The sequence below is a fragment of the Cryptomeria japonica genome, chromosome 7 (assembly GCF_030272615.1).
Source record: "Cryptomeria japonica chromosome 7, Sugi_1.0, whole genome shotgun sequence".
In the NCBI taxonomy this organism is placed as follows: domain Eukaryota; kingdom Viridiplantae; phylum Streptophyta; class Pinopsida; order Cupressales; family Cupressaceae; genus Cryptomeria; species Cryptomeria japonica.
This window is the reverse complement of record NC_081411.1, coordinates 648,750,755-648,768,934: the sequence shown is the minus strand read 5'-3', so window position 1 is coordinate 648,768,934 and position 18,180 is coordinate 648,750,755. Positions and strand designations below refer to the sequence as shown.

The following is an 18,180-nucleotide window of genomic DNA, read 5'->3' as shown; positions in this document are numbered from 1 at the left end:
TTTTGGATGGTAAGAAAAATTCTATCATATCCCTCAACAAATGTAAAATGGCCTACATTGTTTAAATTCCATATATTTTTTAAAACATAGCAAAGAATTTCTTTCACTTCTCTATATGAAAAATATCAAATGAAAGTAAAGGAAGAGGAGATAGAGTAATCTTCAAAATAGTAGCTCAAACAAATGTAGGATGATCCAATTTCAAAGCACAACCACTAATTGCAATACTTAATCAAAAAATTAGCCTTAATGTTGATTATCAAACAAATTTACTTTTAGAATCTAGTATATCTTTAGTAATTTTTTTATAAAACTTAAGCACTTTAAAAACATTATCTCTAGACCTAAACTTTAACACATTACTCAAGGTGTAATGGTTCTTATCTGAGGAGATCATTATTAACATGAGAATGTCTCATAAATATATTATCTGCTAGATTGGGAGATTTAAAAACGTCATTGTGACTTAAGATATGAACTCATTACTATCAATTAAAATATATACGCCATTTTTGTTACTACCAACATAAAATATCATACCCATCACTATCAATTGGTGCATTCTTGTACAATAGTTCAGTAAATAGATAATATAGAATAGACCTGATAAGCTAAAGAGTGTAAAAATAATAGCTCAACAATTTTGAATATTAAGATTTTTCATAACCAAAGCATTTTTTTGATTTATATCAACTCATCTTCCATGCTTCTTCTCTAGGGATTTCTCATGCCAATGCAAACTGGTTTTCAAATTATGACAAGTAATGACTAGAGAACCCTCTAGATCCTAAGATTGCAAGGTATGGCACTTTGTTTGGAATCAAAGTTGGGAAGAGTGAACTCCATGTTTGGTAACTTGCAACAAATTCTCTTCTCATACCATTTTAGCACACAAGATCAACAGCAAGATTCAAATTCCCATTCATAACTGCTTTGATACCATATGAAGGTGAAAAAATGACTTATTGTATTTATTTGATGAGTATAAAGCTATTTATATAGTGATATGCAATTTCCAGTTGCAACTGCTTGTATAATTACACTACAAAAGTAAAATTACATTACTTAATAGTGTTTAATAATGATATTTTAATAAATAAACCGACACCTCAAAATTATCCTCTACTCTTATGGTTCATTTTTGTACCGCTTAGTATTAATCTCATGATGCATGAATTGCAATTACATTTAAATATATTTAAATTTGAAGTTTAATTTTATATCCCTTGTGCACTAATCATTATGAGCTAATTTAGTACAACGTGTTTTATTATATTTTTATATTTAAAGATATTTACTGTGTAATTAATTTTTGTCTAAAAATCAAGAGAAGTTAGTAATTATAAGGTGAAATCATTAAAAAAATATTTTGAATTTTTAAGTGACAAAATACCTCATCTTAATACAAGTCATCTCCATGTTGGTAAGTGTTCTCTTCAAATCTTTGCTTCGGGCTATAAAGTTGGTCCATCTAGTGCCTTAACCTAAGAAAACTTGACTCTTCTGATCTAGTGAATTCCCCAAAAAAATTAATAAACATTCTAGACCTTAGAAGTAAATTATTCATGCAGGAGCAAGGCTAGCAGAATTCAATTGTATGTGATTCATCAATTCAAATCAATGTATTAAAGTTTGAATCTACACTAGTCAAGCTCAAACCCATGATGCTTAGGATCAAACTAAATTATTTTGTATGCTTATTCTAATTCTAAGATAGTAAATATACAAAGATCGTTTATTTTCTTAAAATGACAAATCAGTTATATAATGACTTTGACATCTATATTATCAACATCATTCTCTTACCTTCAATTTTAAAATTAATCCCCTTTGTCCATCCCATCTAGCTTATAAATACTTATTTCAATTACATATCTAAATATAATTATTTAATTTCTATAATAGTGACTATATTCTAAGGTATTTTTATCACTCAGAAGATATTATTAATATTTTGACTAAAACATCAAATTCTAAGATTTAGTTTGTTTAAATGATTTATTTGAAATCTTTCTAATAAATGGACCCTACCAAGAAAGCTAATGTGAGATGAACCCCCTCTTCCTTCCTCTTCTCCCTGTCTTCCTCCTCCCTCCCCTTTACCTCCTCTTTCTTCTTCTCCTGCTCGTCAACATAATTCTCAACAATATTTTTCAATGAGGGCTCATCATCACCAGAAGAGAGACCATTTACAGACACAAGCTTCTTCCGATTCTGCAACAAAAATCGAATGTAATCAGATCTCTTAAGTAATAATTTTTGAACTTTGATGATACAAAAATACAGCAATCCAAAAGTACCTTTTATTGCAACATTGATTTGGTTTCTCCATTGCCAGCAACGATATATCCATACCAGCAATTGCACTTGCCATCCTGGCAAACTTTTTCACCTTGTCGCTTTGGGAAAGGATGTTCCACGCCAAACGATGGTAGGTAAGAAATCTTTTCCATTATCGCGGAAGCTTTTGGGTGTTCGTAGTAAGTCTGCTTAAGTAGTCTATTGCATCCTTCTCTCCAGAACTGTAACTTGGCATCATCATCTAACTATTTAAGGGTGTGCTTTGTAGTTTCAGGAATTCTTTTTCAGGTCCTGATATAATTCTATAATTCCTTTCATCATCGATTTGAAATAGATTGATATATTTATAGTTACAATGTCACAATCTCCACAGCCATTCGAACGCCATGAATTTCCAAAACCAGGATGGCTTTTCACCCATTTGGTCCTTGAGAAAATTGATATCAGACTTGATGCTGATAACCCAGATTTTTAGTATGGACGTCCCATAATTTAAACACTTATAGGCTTAAGTACAGAAAGCAATTGCTTCATTACAGTCCAGACAACGACTAGTACAGTTACAGATATGGATCCGCACATTAAGTTTACCACTTCCTTTTGCTTCGATCTGCTTACCAATGTCCATACTACCCAAGAGACCCAACCTGAAAAAAATAGTGCAAGGAGGCATGGGAGAATCAATTCGAACAATATTTTGTCTCTCTGTTCCCTCCATGCATATCTCCAGCTAGACCTTATTCTCTGGGCCCGGGTCATTGTTTCTTCTATCACTTGCGTTATATTCACAGCCAAGCCCGCCCATGCGTCTGACTCACTTTTGTAATGCCATCCGTTATAGCGAACAAACAGAATATTAGGAATCTTTCCCAGGGAATATTGGTTGTTGCTGCTTGAATCTAGTGTTTCACCTTTAACATGAAGCTGAGAACCAAAAAATGGTAAGGCCACGATTTAGCAGAAAAGTTCCTTAAAAATGCAGAAACTTCCATAATTTGGACTCACCATCTCACGTCGGTCCATTACCGCTAACGATCTATACAACTCATAGTCTTTGTCTTGATAGTTGTCAAGTAAATATAACAGTGGATCGGGATTCTGTAGCGGACAAATTGTTGTGGGCAGAGATGGAGAAAGAAAAAAAACCATGCAAACCAATGTGCTACGGCGCCAAAATAATTGATATTTGTTTTATTAATAAAACAGTTTTTTTGGTTTTTCTTCACACGCCAATAATTTACATTCTAGCCTCTTATATAGAGGACAGTAGATTTCTAGAAATAAATAACTTAGCCGAGAGGATTAAAAACGAAAAAAAAACTTACCGATAAGTATTCAGGGAGGGTTCTAGAAAAACTAGAATTTTTTAGAAATTATTTACTTTTTTCTAACACCGCGCACCGTGCCCCCCACCCCCCTCAATTTCTACTATCAACCACTAATTACATCATTATTTACAATGCCCAAAATTTCTCTCAAATACTCAAAACATTCTTGTGTTAATGTCTTGGTGAATATATCAGTTAGTTGTTCCTTTGCGCTGCAATGTTGTAGGATGATCTCTCCATTGTTTACCAATTCCCTGATGAAGTGATATCTATTGTCAATGTGTTTTGTCCTCTTGTGAAAAACATGATTATTTGAAAGTGCAATGATGGATTTGTTGTCACAATAGATTGTAGTAGGCTCCTCTTGTTCATGCATTAGATCCTTCAAAATTCTTCGCATCCATACTGCTTGACATCATGTTGATGTACCTGCCACATATTTTGCTTCTGCTGATGAAATTGTCACAATAGGTTGCTTCTTTGATGTCCATGCTACAACACCTATTCCAAGATGAAATGCATATCCAGATGTGCTCTTTCTGTCATCAATACTTCCTGCAAAAGCACTATCTGTATATCCAGCCAACTGAAAATTATCTGAAGTAGAATACAATATGTCATAATTTACAGATCCTGCTATGTACCTCAATAACCTTTTCCCTGCTTGCCAATGCGAATTCTTTGGTAAATCCATGAATCTAGAAATCAAACTAACTCCATACATTATATCTGGCCTAGTGGCAGAGAAATGCATCAAACAACCAACCAATTTTCTGAATAAAGAGGAATCAAAATCTGTCTCATTATCTTCTATACTTAACTTTGTGCCTACTACCAAAGGTGTAGAAGTTGGACTGTAATTTATCATTCTAAATCTCTTCAAAACATATTTTGCATACTTACTTTGATAGATGAAAATGCCCTTAGTATTTTGTGTAACTTCAATGCCAAGAAAATATTTCATCAAACCGAAATTTGTCATCTCAAATTATTTCTTCATTGCAGATTTAAACATGTCTATAGAAAGATTACATGTGAAGATCAAATCATCAACATATAGATAAACAATTAAAATTTGACCTCCACTGACCTTGATGTATAATGTAGGCTCACTAGTGCTTCTGCTAAATCCATTCTTCAACATGTATGAATCATTCATGTTGTACCACGCTCTTGTTGCTTGCTTCACTCCATAGAGCACCTTCTTCAACCTATAAAATTTTTCTTCAGAGACTTTTATCTCATAACCTAGTGGCTCCTACACATAAACTTCTTCTTCCAAATAGCTATTGAAGAAAGCTGATTTAACATCCATTTGATAGAACTGCCAATTATTTTGTGCGGCAATAACTAATACCATTCTAACAATATCAAGTCTTTCTATGGGTGCAAATATTTCATTATAATCAACTCCATATTCTTTTGTAAATCCCTTAGCTACTAATCTTTCCTTATATTTGTCAACTTCTCCATTTGCCTTATACTTAGTTTTATAAACCCATTTCACACCTATGCATTCTTTATCTTTAGGAAAATCAACTAATTCCCATGTATCATTTTTCTCAATTGAATCCATTTCATTATTCATTGCATCAATCCAATGTTTTTCCTTAATTTCATCTTCAAAATATATAGGATCTTGAGCAAATAACGAAAAGTTTGATTGCAGATCTATTTTATCTCATTGATCATAAATTCCTTGCAAACTTCTAGTCTTCTTGCTTCTAAGCTTTGGTCTTAATGATGTTATAGTAGAATTTGAATCACTACTTACTTGAGGACTTGAAGATTCTTCTTTCTCAACTTGCCTTTGTGGATTTTCTCCTTGTGGACTTCTTGATGGACTTCCTCTTTGTTCATTTGATTGCTCTCCTTGTTCTTCTTAGTCTTTTTCTTTTTCATCATATGGTATTGATGTTGCACCTGTAATTGTTTTGTCTATATTATCATCCCAAGATTCCTCTTCTTTGAATACAACATCTCTATTTACAAGAACTTTCTTGGTTATAGGATTAAACAACTTATATGTCTTAGAATGATCATCATAGCCAATAAAAATGCATTTTTCACTCTTAACATCCAACTTACTTCTAGTTTCTTTAGGCACCTGTGCATATGCAATACAACCAAATACTCTGAAATAAGAAATACTATGATGCTTACCACTCCACGCCTGTTGTGGACTCATGTCCTTTACAATATTTGTTGGACTTCTATTTAAAATATAAACTACACAAGCAACTGCTTCAGCCCAATATTCATTAGGTACCTATTAGATACTTGATCAGTTCCAAAGACACTAAGAGGGGGGGTGAATCAGTGTCTAACCAGTATATGAAATATTTAAACTTGTTTGCAACTTTACAACACAAATTAATGTACGAGTAAACAAGCAATAAAGCAATAAAGAGAAATAAGAGAGACAGCATCAATGCACACCATAACACAAATATTTTGGCGAGGAAACCCAGTAGGGAAAAAACCTCGGTGGGATTTGTGACCCACAATATTTACTCACTGGCCAATATGAATAAATATTACTAATACAATAAGGGCCTGCACATGCAAGAAGGCCAACAACCTAGAGCTCACTGCTCAATCACAAAAAGGAGTCACACTAACTACAAAATTGAATGATTAAATCGAATGACAATGTACTACTCAAAATAGCATTTGCAATGCTGATTCAGTACCGGTTTAAGCTCTGTCAAATACCTCTGCCATAAACCTTTCTTCGCTATGCTCTGCTCTTATTCGCTCATCAAAATTATTACATCAAAATGCATATACAGATATTCTCTCTCATATACCGCTTGCATTAATTACCCATACATATTTCGCATACCTATCACACTTACAAAATGACCTATAAGATCTCATACATATATGAGTCTTTACAATACATCATGTCGGCTATACAATATAATTACAATACAAAACAATATAATTTCTATGTCGGCTGGGGTACCGGTAAGATCTTCTGTTGGTGTAGGCTGGGTGCTGGTGAGAATAATCTTGTTGTGTCTATTGGTGTCAGTGGATGATGTTTGTTGCCTGTGTAAGTTGTGAACCATGTTACCAATTGGTTGCCATCAATGACAACATCAACTATTCTCATCTGAGTGTAGAATGCCAACAATCTCCCCCTTTGGCATTAATGGCAACACTCATGAGAAAAATCCAAAAACTGATATCCAAAAATGAAGTCCAAAACTGATCCAAAAATAGGAGTGCTCCCCCTGAGAAAATGATATCTTTTGTACATTTTTCTCCATACTACTACTCCCCCTTTGACATCAATGACAAAGGATGTCAAAAAGAATCAAAGAATTCAAGATTCTACCTCAGATTGTATCCATTTGTGTACAATTTGAAATATATCTACCAAAATCAGATTAAGACTCCACATGAATTTGGTGTTGTTAGAGATAATGGTTTCAGTCTATTGGATCATACCTATCAAATAATGCATTTGTTGCTATGATGATCTTTCTCCTTGAATTGTTGCTTTAGACAGCTCAATCCGCTGAGTTATAAGGTTGTCTAATCTAGGACCAAGTTTGTTTTTTAGCTCACATGCCTTAATTCTTATCCTTGCTTTTTCTTTTTTTAGTTTCTCAATTTTTTCCTCAAAAACTGTCATTTATTGATCAAAAACTGAGGTAAGTTCTGAAGAACGTATCATATTCTCTGCTATATCATCAATCTCTTTTTGTGTTTTCTTTATCTCTTCCTCAATGTCTTCTGTCAAGTTGTGAGGCTTGCATGCTTCCTTATACAATTATTTATATTCCAGAATAGTGGAATTAAGTACCAGTAATAAGGAGTCAATATGTTCAGTACAATCCTTGATAGGCTTATCAAAGAATTCACTTTTCTCTTTATTCACCCTTTCCTTAATAGTCTCTTCATTAATCTTATCTACCGTTAGCATATTTGAAGAAATGAATTTGGACAATGTGTCCAATTTACCTAAAGATCCATCAATATGATCTATCTTACAAGCCAGTGCAATCATTTTCAATATAGGTAATGTATCATCAATGGCCTTGAATGCTAAGGCGTTGCAATCTGTGATCCTCTTTATTGAAACCAAAAGTACATCAGTCACATTTGTAGGCCTGTAATCCGTGGTGGAAGTGCTAGGCTCAGCAATAACTTTCTTTTCTTCAGATACTTGTCCAATTGCCTTAACCACTTCTTCCTTGTTTCCATCATTGGCCTCTTCTTTATTCACAGTTTCTGCCTTTTGCTCACTCTGTGTTTCAACTTTGTTTTCAACCTTACTGTTATCCTTACTCTTTGTCTTACTGACTATCGATTCAGCTATACTCTGTTCAGGTTCTTTCTCTATTGATTTCTCGACCTTCTACTGATTGTCAACATTTATAGGTTCAATTTGTGCTTTTACCTCTACTTCTTCTTGTGCTTCTGCCAATTTTTCAATGTTCTGAGAGTCAATAGTGTTGACCAGTGACTCAGAGATCTCAATATTTGTAGCATTAGTTGCCTTAACATTTGTAGTCTCATTGTCCATGACAATGTTGAAGTCTTGTGTGTCCACATTCATGGTAAAAAGAACTTCAAATTCTGGATTAGTGTCATCTCTTGTTATTTCCTCTGCCTTCACTTCCGGTTGACTGTTAGTTTGTACAAAAGGTCTCTGCATTTATTGGTGGGGTGTCCTGTGCCGGTGGAGGAAGGTTATCCTTGACCATTATATTAGGCACACTACCAATTTTACCTTTACATTTATCCTTCTGATATACCTTTGCAAAAGACACATCCATTTTCTATCTATCCTTTTCTACTTTCTTTTCTCTTTCCACAAAAAATATGTCCCATTTGTCTGCTATCTCATCTGCAATTTCCTTAACTCGGCATGCCATAAGGCTAACCTGTCGGTGACCACTTACAAAAATTGTTATGTTTGCCTCTAGATTAAGTCATCAATTTCCAATTTGGAGTTAATAGGATGAACCGCCAACAATGATTCAACTTTTTTTTTTTAAATCCAATTCCATTATCGACATCCTTTTAGCCTCTAACCTCAAATACAAATCATTGGCCAGATCATCTACAACCTCAATGAGAACTTTCTTGTAGATATCTAGGTGCAAAATAATGCTTTCCTATAGTGTTTTTATCTGAATCTTTGAAAGAATGATAAAGTTTATTTACATTGCTAAGGTTACCTTCTTATGTGATTTCGTTTATTAACTCTTTCGGTGGAAGAGTATCTGGTGCCTTAGGTTCTGATTTCTTCTTAGGAGTTACCTTCTTCTTCAGACTACTAGGCTCTCTTACAGCCTGTTGCTTCTTTCTATGTGTCCTTGACTTCTTTGGAGATGGAGCAGGTGTCGGTGAAGGTTTTCTTTTCTTCCTTTCAACTCTTTTAAATTCGGTTGCTTTATCACTTTCTGTCTGAGAAGAAGTAACAACTCGGGAAACATGAGCTACCAGTGTCTGCTTTGATTGACTTTCTTTGATACTAGCAACAATACCGCCAAGACTCATCAAACCTTCTGTAACTTCTTTTACCATTTTAGAAGCATCTTTCATGAATTTGTCTCTTTTCTTTCTCTACTTCATCATGGCTACATCACTTTCAATTGTTTCGACACTACCAAATATTTTATTTGATGGTTCCGGTGGAGCATCTAGGAGTATTTTTGCATATAATTACAAAATGTGAGAGTCCACCTCATATACAAATTCAGTAATCCATATTGTTCTGGGTCTAACTGCTTCCATCCAGATTTCATCTCTCTTTCCTACAAAGCATACTTGTTTATCATATTTGTCTACAATGCTTTGGGAAATCCTTTCTCTTTGTTTCATTCTAGTTTGCAAATTCTTAAAGTAGTCTTTAACTAACTCATCACTATTAGCTCCCATGCTGGTGATTGCCTCCTTTATCTATTTTCCAACAGAAATATCATAGGCAAAATCCTTATGACCTATGTCGGGGATCTCCTTTGAAATGTAAAGCATTAAAGATAGTAACAAATTTTCAAATTTGAATGTTCCTTTCTTGTCACCTTTTATCTTATCCAAATTCTCTAGCAATTCATCCTTCAACCATTCAAAAATAACAATCTTTGCATTGTTTACAATCATCTCATGTGCACTGTGAATGCATGAACTAGATACAGAATTCAACCTATTTGTGTGACAAACTTTATATCCAATTATCATGCTAGCAAATTTAATATTTTTATCCTTTATGTCATTAACCCTAAGTGACTGGTTGTCATATGTAGCTCCAGTTAAGCTCATAACTTCCTTGTTAGGGATTTTCTTCTTCTTGTCAGGTCTAGAACCTGTGGAGGGTAAACCAGTAACAGCTTTAATAGCTTCCTTGGTAATCTTTAATACCAAGTCCAACCACATAAATTCTCTATGAACCCTGCTAAGGACATAGCGGGCAGCTTCATCTGAGAATTCTGGCACATGGAGGATGTCTATGAAACCTAAATCCTCAACTACCTTATGTTTTGGTTTCACTATCCCATCCTTGTTAGTAATTTCATTCATGTACATGTTCATCAAATCTTCAAATCCTAAACTTTCTATGTTGCAATGTATGTATGCCCTATGGTCTTTAGTAAACGCAACTCCCTTCGGGATTTTGGAAAATGCAGCAATAAAATCATCCTATTTTTCTATCTTGGGAATGATCTTAAACATGGGTCTAGGTCGATTAATGTTTTCCACAATAGTAGGGTTTGCTACGAATTCGAGAACAAAAGATGAAGATGCCATTGTGAAAGATAAATACCTCTTAACTGTGAAATCCTTGAATGCCCTGAAAAGACCTTTGTTGCTTCGCCTTTAGAATACCTTTGCTTCTTCACCTTTAGAATGCCTTTGCTCAATTTCACTCTCTTTGAATGCTTGGATGCTTAGTGAATTGAAATGAAAGGTTACAATGCCTTTATAACCAAAATTTTAACTTACAACTGCAATAAATGCTCGTCGGTGAAGTGAAAAACTCCACATATCTATCAGTAAAGAAGAAATATAACTTCTTACCATCAACCAAGGGTAAATGCATGATTTTCAATTTGCTTCCTTACCCCTAAGGATTATTCCTTAGTTGGATGAAGAATCTCCTATCGGTGCAGGATTACCCTGTTCTGTCAGTGTAGTGATAGATTCATCACTTCTCTGATCTCTCTTCCTAATCCATTGTTTTGAAGATTCTTGCTTGATTTCAGCCACCTTTTCTTTGCCTTTGTTATTAGATCCTTTATTGTTCACCGGTATAGTCTTGCTTCTACAAAATTTTGCAATATGCCCAAGCTTGTTACAAGCATAACAAGTCACATTATTTCTCTGAATAGCCTTTCCATAACCTTGACCGGTTTGAGTTCTACATTGATTAGATAAATGTCCAAATCTACCACAAACATAGCATTTCACATTCATTCTGCAATTGTCTGAGTTATGAGCATTTTCATTGCATTTGGAACATTGACCGGTGGGTAAGTTTGTATTCTGATTATTCCTAAATCTGCACTGATTTGCTCTATGACCAAATTTGTTGCAATTGAAAAATTTCCCATTAAATTTATAAGCATTAGGTTGCCTTACTGGTTTGTTGTGATCATGGTTGTTTGCAGTCCCGGAACTTTCTCCATGTTCAAATCCAATTCCAATTGTTTCTCCTTCAGGTTTCTGACTTTTTAGCATATCATCAAGATTATCTGAACTTTTCTTGAATTTTTCTTTGTATTCATTTGCAGTGATCAACTCACTTTCCAAAGTGCTAACTTGTCTCAAAAGTTCCTCTTTGTCATGTTGCATGTGAATAAAATCAGTTTTGAGCATATCATTTTCATAACTAAGCCTTTGAGATTCATCTGATCTTTCACTTAGTCTTCTGGCCAAATCTTCCTCATTCCTCTTTTTATCTTCAATATCTTTTCATAGTCTCATGGTTAAATCTTGCATCTCATTCTTCATGTTATTGTTCTCTTGTCTCAATTTGTCTGCAATATCTCTAAGAGTTTATTTTTCTTCATCATCTTGATTTTGCAATTGCACATGTAATTTTTTTCTCTTATTCTTTGATATAACCAGGTTATCTTGAAGTGCTTTGATAAATTCCTGAGCAGTTCTCAGTTCATCTTCCAGTTTGATATTCTTCAATTTTCTGCATCAAAATCTTCAAGAGCTCCTTCCAACTGTTGTCTCAAGCTTTCCATTGATACCAGTTTCAAAATCTTCCTCAAGCTGTTAGGCTTCTACAAATAGAGGACTAGGCTCTGATACCAATTATTAGATACTTGATCAGTCCCAAAGACACTGAGAGGGGGGTGAATCAGTGTCTAACCGGTATATGAAATATTTAAACTTGCTTGCAACTTTACAACCCAAATTAATGTACCGGTAAACCAGCAATAAAGCAATAAAGAGAAATAAGAGAGACACATCAATGCACACCATAACACAGATATTTTGGTGATGAAACCTGGTAGGGGAAAAACCTCAGTGGGATTTGTGACCCACAATATTTACTCACTGGCCAATATGAATAAATATTACTTGTACAATAGGGGGCTTGCACATGCAGGAAGGCCAACAGCCTAGATCTCACTGCTCAAACACAAAAAGGAGTCACACTGACTACAAAATTGGATGATTAAATCCAATGACAATGTACTTCTCAAAATAGCATCTACAATGCTTGACTCAGTACCGGTTTAAGCTCCATCAAATACCTCTGCCATAAACCTTTCTTCGCTCTACTCTTCTCTTATTCACTCATCAAAATTATTACATCAAAATGCATATACAGATATTCACTCTCATATACTGCTTGCATTAATTACCCATACATATTTCACATACCTATCACACTTACAAAATGACCTATAAGATCTCATACATATATGAGTCTTTGCAATACATCATGTCGGCTAAACAATATAATTACAATACAAAACAATATAATTTCCATGTCAACTGGGGTGCCGGTAAGATCTTTTGTTGGTGTAGATTGGGTACTGGTGAGAATAATCTTGTTGTGCCTACCAGTGCCGGTAGATGATGTTTGTTGCCGGTGTAAGTGGTGAACCAAGTTACCAGTTGATTTCCATCAATGACAACATCAACTATTCTCATCTAAGTGTAGAATGCCAACAGTACCTTCACCAAAATCATTTTTGTCTATCATGCAATTCGTAAATGAAGTGATGTTTAGCGAAATTTATGTATGGATAACATATGTGAAATGGATTTAAACAAACATACCTCCATCATTAGGCTGGACTTTCCCATTCCCCAGTAACTCAAAATGGTGACGGTTATAGGTGTTTTAACATGACCTAATTTTAAAGAAGTGCTGCTAAGCCTTTTGTAAGAGCTTTTCTTCCTATTGCAATAAAAATATGATATAATATTGGAGCAGGTTATTAGGGCCTAGAGACATAATTTATGACCAAAAAAACTATCTATAAATAGCAGAAGCATTCATTGCCAAGAGGTATCTACAATAACATCAAAAATAATAAGAACTAAATGTATGTGTGTAGCTATTATTACTGAGGCTATCATCAATGATTGGTTGATCTCACCTTCGTTCTAGCTTTGCTTTTATGTACTTTAGAACTGTCATGTTAAGGAACAGGCAATTTAGGACTACTAACCAGGTACTGTAAGAAACCCATGCTTTGACTGCTTAGGTGTGTCGGTTCATGGGGCCCACTTAACCCAACCTATTGTGAGAAAAACAACAAGTGCAGAAAATTTGCAAAGAAGAACAATAACACATAACACACAGATTTACATGGAAAAACCCGGTAAAAATATATCAGTAAAAAACCATAGGCAAATTTGTCTTTCATATTGATTCTCAGTAATTACAGAGTTACAACAATCTCAAAGCCATTTAGGCCTTCTTTTTAAAGGAGGAAGAGATACTCTCTATATATACAAATTTTAAAAACTTAATGCAATAATTAAGTTCTCAAATTTTCCACCTCTAACTCTTCGAATACCACCACTATAGTCCTATTATTGACTAAGCCTATATGTGGCTCTCGATCATATACAAGGTTGACACGTATAGAGTACAACTTGATTCTCTGATGAATCACTTAATAATTTACTTAAGTCAACAAAACCAAGTTGCAGAGTCCTATTTGGAGATAACTTACTAAATATAGTAAGTACGACTCACACAACTACATGTATGACACATACAAGAGCAAAGTCCTAATTGAAGACAACTTGTATGACACATATGGAAGAAAAGTCCTAATTGACTTCACATTCCAACATTCTCCCACTTGAAATCAAATTTCAAACTCTGAATAATTCCTCTACTGAAAGACCATTGCCAATGCTACCTATCATCACATAATTTACAGACCAAGAGAAGTTCTGCACCAAATGAACTTCTCTCTACTAATAGGTTTTGTCATAATATCTATAGGGTTTACATCAGTGTGAATCTTGGCTAAAGAGATATGTCCTCCTTCCACCACTTTATGAACAAAGTGATATTGAATATCAATATGCTTTATTTTGGAATGGTAAGTTGAGTTTAATGCTAAGTGTAAATCACTTTGACTATCACAATGCAATACCATGTTATCTTGCTTCACTTGCAATTCACCCAAAAGTCTATGAAGCCAAATCACCTCCTTGCTAGCCTGTGTTGTTGCCATATATTCTGCCTCAGTAGTAGACAATGCCACCATTGCCTGCAACTTTGACACCCAACTAACAACACCTCCAGCTAAAGAGAAAAATAACCTATTGTAGACTTTCTCTTATCTCTGTCTCCACCAAAATTTGCATCCACATACCCATTAACTTGAAGACTACTCCCACTATAATAGATAGCAGCATCTAAAGTGCCTCTCAAATATCTGAGAATCTACTTCACAGTTGTCCAATGATTAGTACCAGGATTTGACATAAACCTACTGACAACTCTCACTGCTTGTATAATGTCGGGCCTGGTGCACACCATGGCGAACATAAGACTTCCTACTCCTGATGAGTACGGTACATGAGACATCTGTGTCTTCTCTGCTTTTGTGATAGGGCACTGTTCAAAAGATAATTTAATATGAACAGGAAATGGTGTACTAACTGGTTGTGCTTTCTGCATATTGAAGCATTGCAGAACCTTCTCCACATAAGTTTTCTATGACAACCATAATTTCATGTTGTTTCTATCTCTATGTATCCTCATTCCAAGAATATGATTTGCACTGCCTAAGTCCTTCATCTCAAACTCCCTAGCAAGCTGAGTTTTCAAATGGATGATTTTATACATGCTGGGACCTGCTACCAACATTCTATCAACATACAGTAGTAGAATAATAAAACTACTATCATCGTACCTTTGAAAATAGGCACAATGATCAGCCTCACATCTACTAAAGCCCAAACTCAACATGAAGGAATTAAACCGCTTGTACCAACACCTTGGCACTTGTTTCAAACCATACAGCGATTTTCTCAGCCTACAAACAAGATTCTTGTTGCCTCTTTCCTCAAAACCTTATGGCTGTTGCATATAAATCTCCTTAGAGACATCACCATGCAGGAAGGTTGTTTTTACATCTAACTGTTCTAACTCCAAATCCAGACTAGCAACAAGAGCTAAAACAACTCTAACAGTACTTAACCGTACAATAGGTGAAAAAAATTCTTCAAAATCAATACCAAATTTTTGTGCATACCCCTTGGCCACCAACCGAGCTTTATATCTCTCCAAATTATCATTTAAATGTCTCTTCAACTTGAAGACCCACTTGGTCCCAATAGCTTTTCTCCCCTTAGGTAATGGCACAAGCTCCCATGTTTTGTTCTTATGCAGAGCTTCCATCTCCTCTTCCATAACAACTCTCCATTTTCTTGCACATTCAGCTTCACAAGCCTCCTTATATGAACTAGGTTCACCAACATTAGTAAGTAATGCATAAACAGAATTACAAGTAAGAGAATACTTTACAAGTGGTTTGATTACTCTACTGGATCTTCTTAAAATAGGTGATGATTCACCCTGTGGCTCAACTGGTTGTTGTTCTTCTGGTTGATCTTCATCTAGTTGCTTTGCATCTGGTTGTTCTTCATCAAACACATCTAGATGATCATCACATTTTTCAACCTCTAATGGAATAATTTCCATACCGTGTTGTTATTTACCTCTTTGCATTGAATTTTTATTAAAATACACATCTCGACTAACAATAATCTTGTGGGAAATAGTATCCCACAATCTGTACCCATTTGTACCTTCTACATAGCCAAGAAAAATACATTTTGTGGAATTCTTGTCCAGCTTATTTCTATTCTCTTTGGGAATATGTACATAAGCATTGCAACCAAAAATACGAAGGAATGAGTAATCAATTGGTTTACCTTTCCATATTTCTTCTGGAATTCTATTATCAAGAGTAGTAGTTGGAGATCTGTTGATTAGGAAACAAGTTGTATTTACACCCTCACACCAAAATTTATGCTCCAAACCTACAGTACTCAACATGCATCTAGCTCACTCCATGATTGTACAGCTCGTGCATTCAACAACACCATTTTGTTGTGGTGTCCTAACAACCGTCAACTATCTTGCAATTCCATACTCACTACAAAATTGATTAAATTCTGCTGAACAAAACTCACCTTCGTTATCAGTTCTAAGACATTTTATTGTCTTACCTTTCTGATTCTCTACCAGAGCTCTAAACCTCTTAAAACAAACAAACACTTCAGATTCTTCTTGAGAAGATAAATCCACACCTTATGGGAATAATCATCTATAAATGAAACAAAATATGATGAACCTCCAATAGATGTTAAAAGAGCTTCTCAAGTATCTAAATGAATTAGATTTAATACATCTTTGCTTCTAATAGTACTTTTGTTGGCATTGTGTTGTCATTGATGTCAATCGGTATGGGATGACTACCGATAGAAGAGATGTATGTGCAACACTGCTATGAAGGAGTACAAAATGTGATATCTTTGATATCACCTTGTGTTGCACACTGGTAAGGTAAGGAAAAGGATGTCATTCAGAGTAATGACCACTGGTGTTACCAGTAGACAAGTCAGTGCCTGACTTGTGTTGATGAGATGGATATGTTACCGGTACAGTGTATCACCGGTAAAGAAGAGTATGTCAACTAACAAGTGAAGTGATGACAATGAGTAGAATGTTTGGATGGTGTTTGTCATAAAAAGGCAGAATGTTTGGATGGTTTTTGTGATAAAGAGGCAGAATGTTACCTGAATCACATCAACACCGGAAGACAAGAATGAATAGGTCACTGGAATGTTGTGAGGTTGTTGAACAACAGGACTCCCACCAGATCACGTGTGCTTGTTTGAAGATGTTGCACAAACAAGGAAGTCACATGAGTACATTGCAGGATGCAGATGACAAGGTGTCATTCCACCGGTAAGTGGAGCTTATCTCCTATTATGCATAGTGTGCATCATAGTTCCATGAGATAAGGTAAATGAGGTAAAGGCAAGTGATTGAAGGTTCACATCGGATCTACTGGTGAATTAAGGGAATGCCTTAAGTGCATGAGAATAGGAATATGCACCGGATCGACAGAGAAGGCAAGTTGAGTTGCCGGAACAGATAGAGTATGATGTGTTTGTCATCTTGACAAACTGGTTGTGATATGGTTTGAGCTAGTCAAGGAGAAGGCAAGGCTGAGCAGATGCAATCAAAGGTGAATGGCCTGATTAAAGATGGAGTTTGTTGAAGGTTGATGACATGGTGTCATCAAGAGTGTTTACCGCTATGGAAGTCCACCGATAATATGGACAAGGTGCGGATACAGATGTCTTCCCACCTTGTGGGAATGAGCATGCTTTGGATAGACATGTCTGGAGACCAATTTAGGTATCCCACTGGCAGTTCTACAAAGTGCAAACATGATGAGTTAACCGGTAGAATGTGAGATACCGATAGGGTTAGCAAACCGGTAGAAAAGAGGAACCGATAGAGTGTTTGGTTAGTGATCCTATCTGGACTGACATGAAGTGTCAAGCTGGCACTTAGTTGACATGGATGCCATATAGAGTCAAGGTGGCGGACCTGCATTCGAATGAAGAAGGAATGTACATCGACAGGGTAGTTGCAGAGTTGGTTGACATTAATGAAAGACCCCATAATTCACGATATGTTTTGCAGACCTATTGCAGAGGTTTGCGGTTTGAGGTCTAGAGGACAAGTATGAGCTAGCTAAGAGTGATTGAAGAAATCGAGGCAGATGAAGGAAACAACAAGACCAATCTTGGTGGTTGACCAAGAAATCAGCTAATAAGGGAAAAAGCAGATCACCAGAGATAGAAGGCATGATCAAGAAGGTGCGTTAATGGCGGAGGTGTACTATTGGCTGTCAAAAAGATCAGATCAGGGAAGATCTGATTGGATTTGGTTTGCCTCAAGGATGATGAGGAAACCCTAACCGCCTAGAATTTGAATACACATTTAGCAGTAAAGCAGTCTATAAATATGCAGGCCAAAGACATAGTTAAGTTGTTGTTGAAGAGAAGAGGATAGTGCTACTAT

At 35.4% G+C, this 18,180-nt stretch overlaps 1 protein-coding gene across 1 annotated transcript; it reads right to left on the bottom strand.

The window, feature by feature from the left end:
- Window positions 1–4,044: 4,044 nt before the first annotated feature.
- Window positions 4,045–4,497, bottom strand: LOC131856888 (secreted RxLR effector protein 161-like). The gene has a single exon (XM_059208843.1). The coding sequence runs from the start codon at window positions 4,495–4,497 to the stop codon at window positions 4,045–4,047; it is 453 nt and encodes a 150-aa protein (XP_059064826.1).
- Window positions 4,498–18,180: the final 13,683 nt, after the last annotated feature.

Coding starts and splice junctions, on each gene's coding strand:
- LOC131856888 (XM_059208843.1), bottom strand. CDS start 4,497: ATGATAAATTACAGTCCAACTTCTACACCTTTGGTAGTAGGCACAAAG.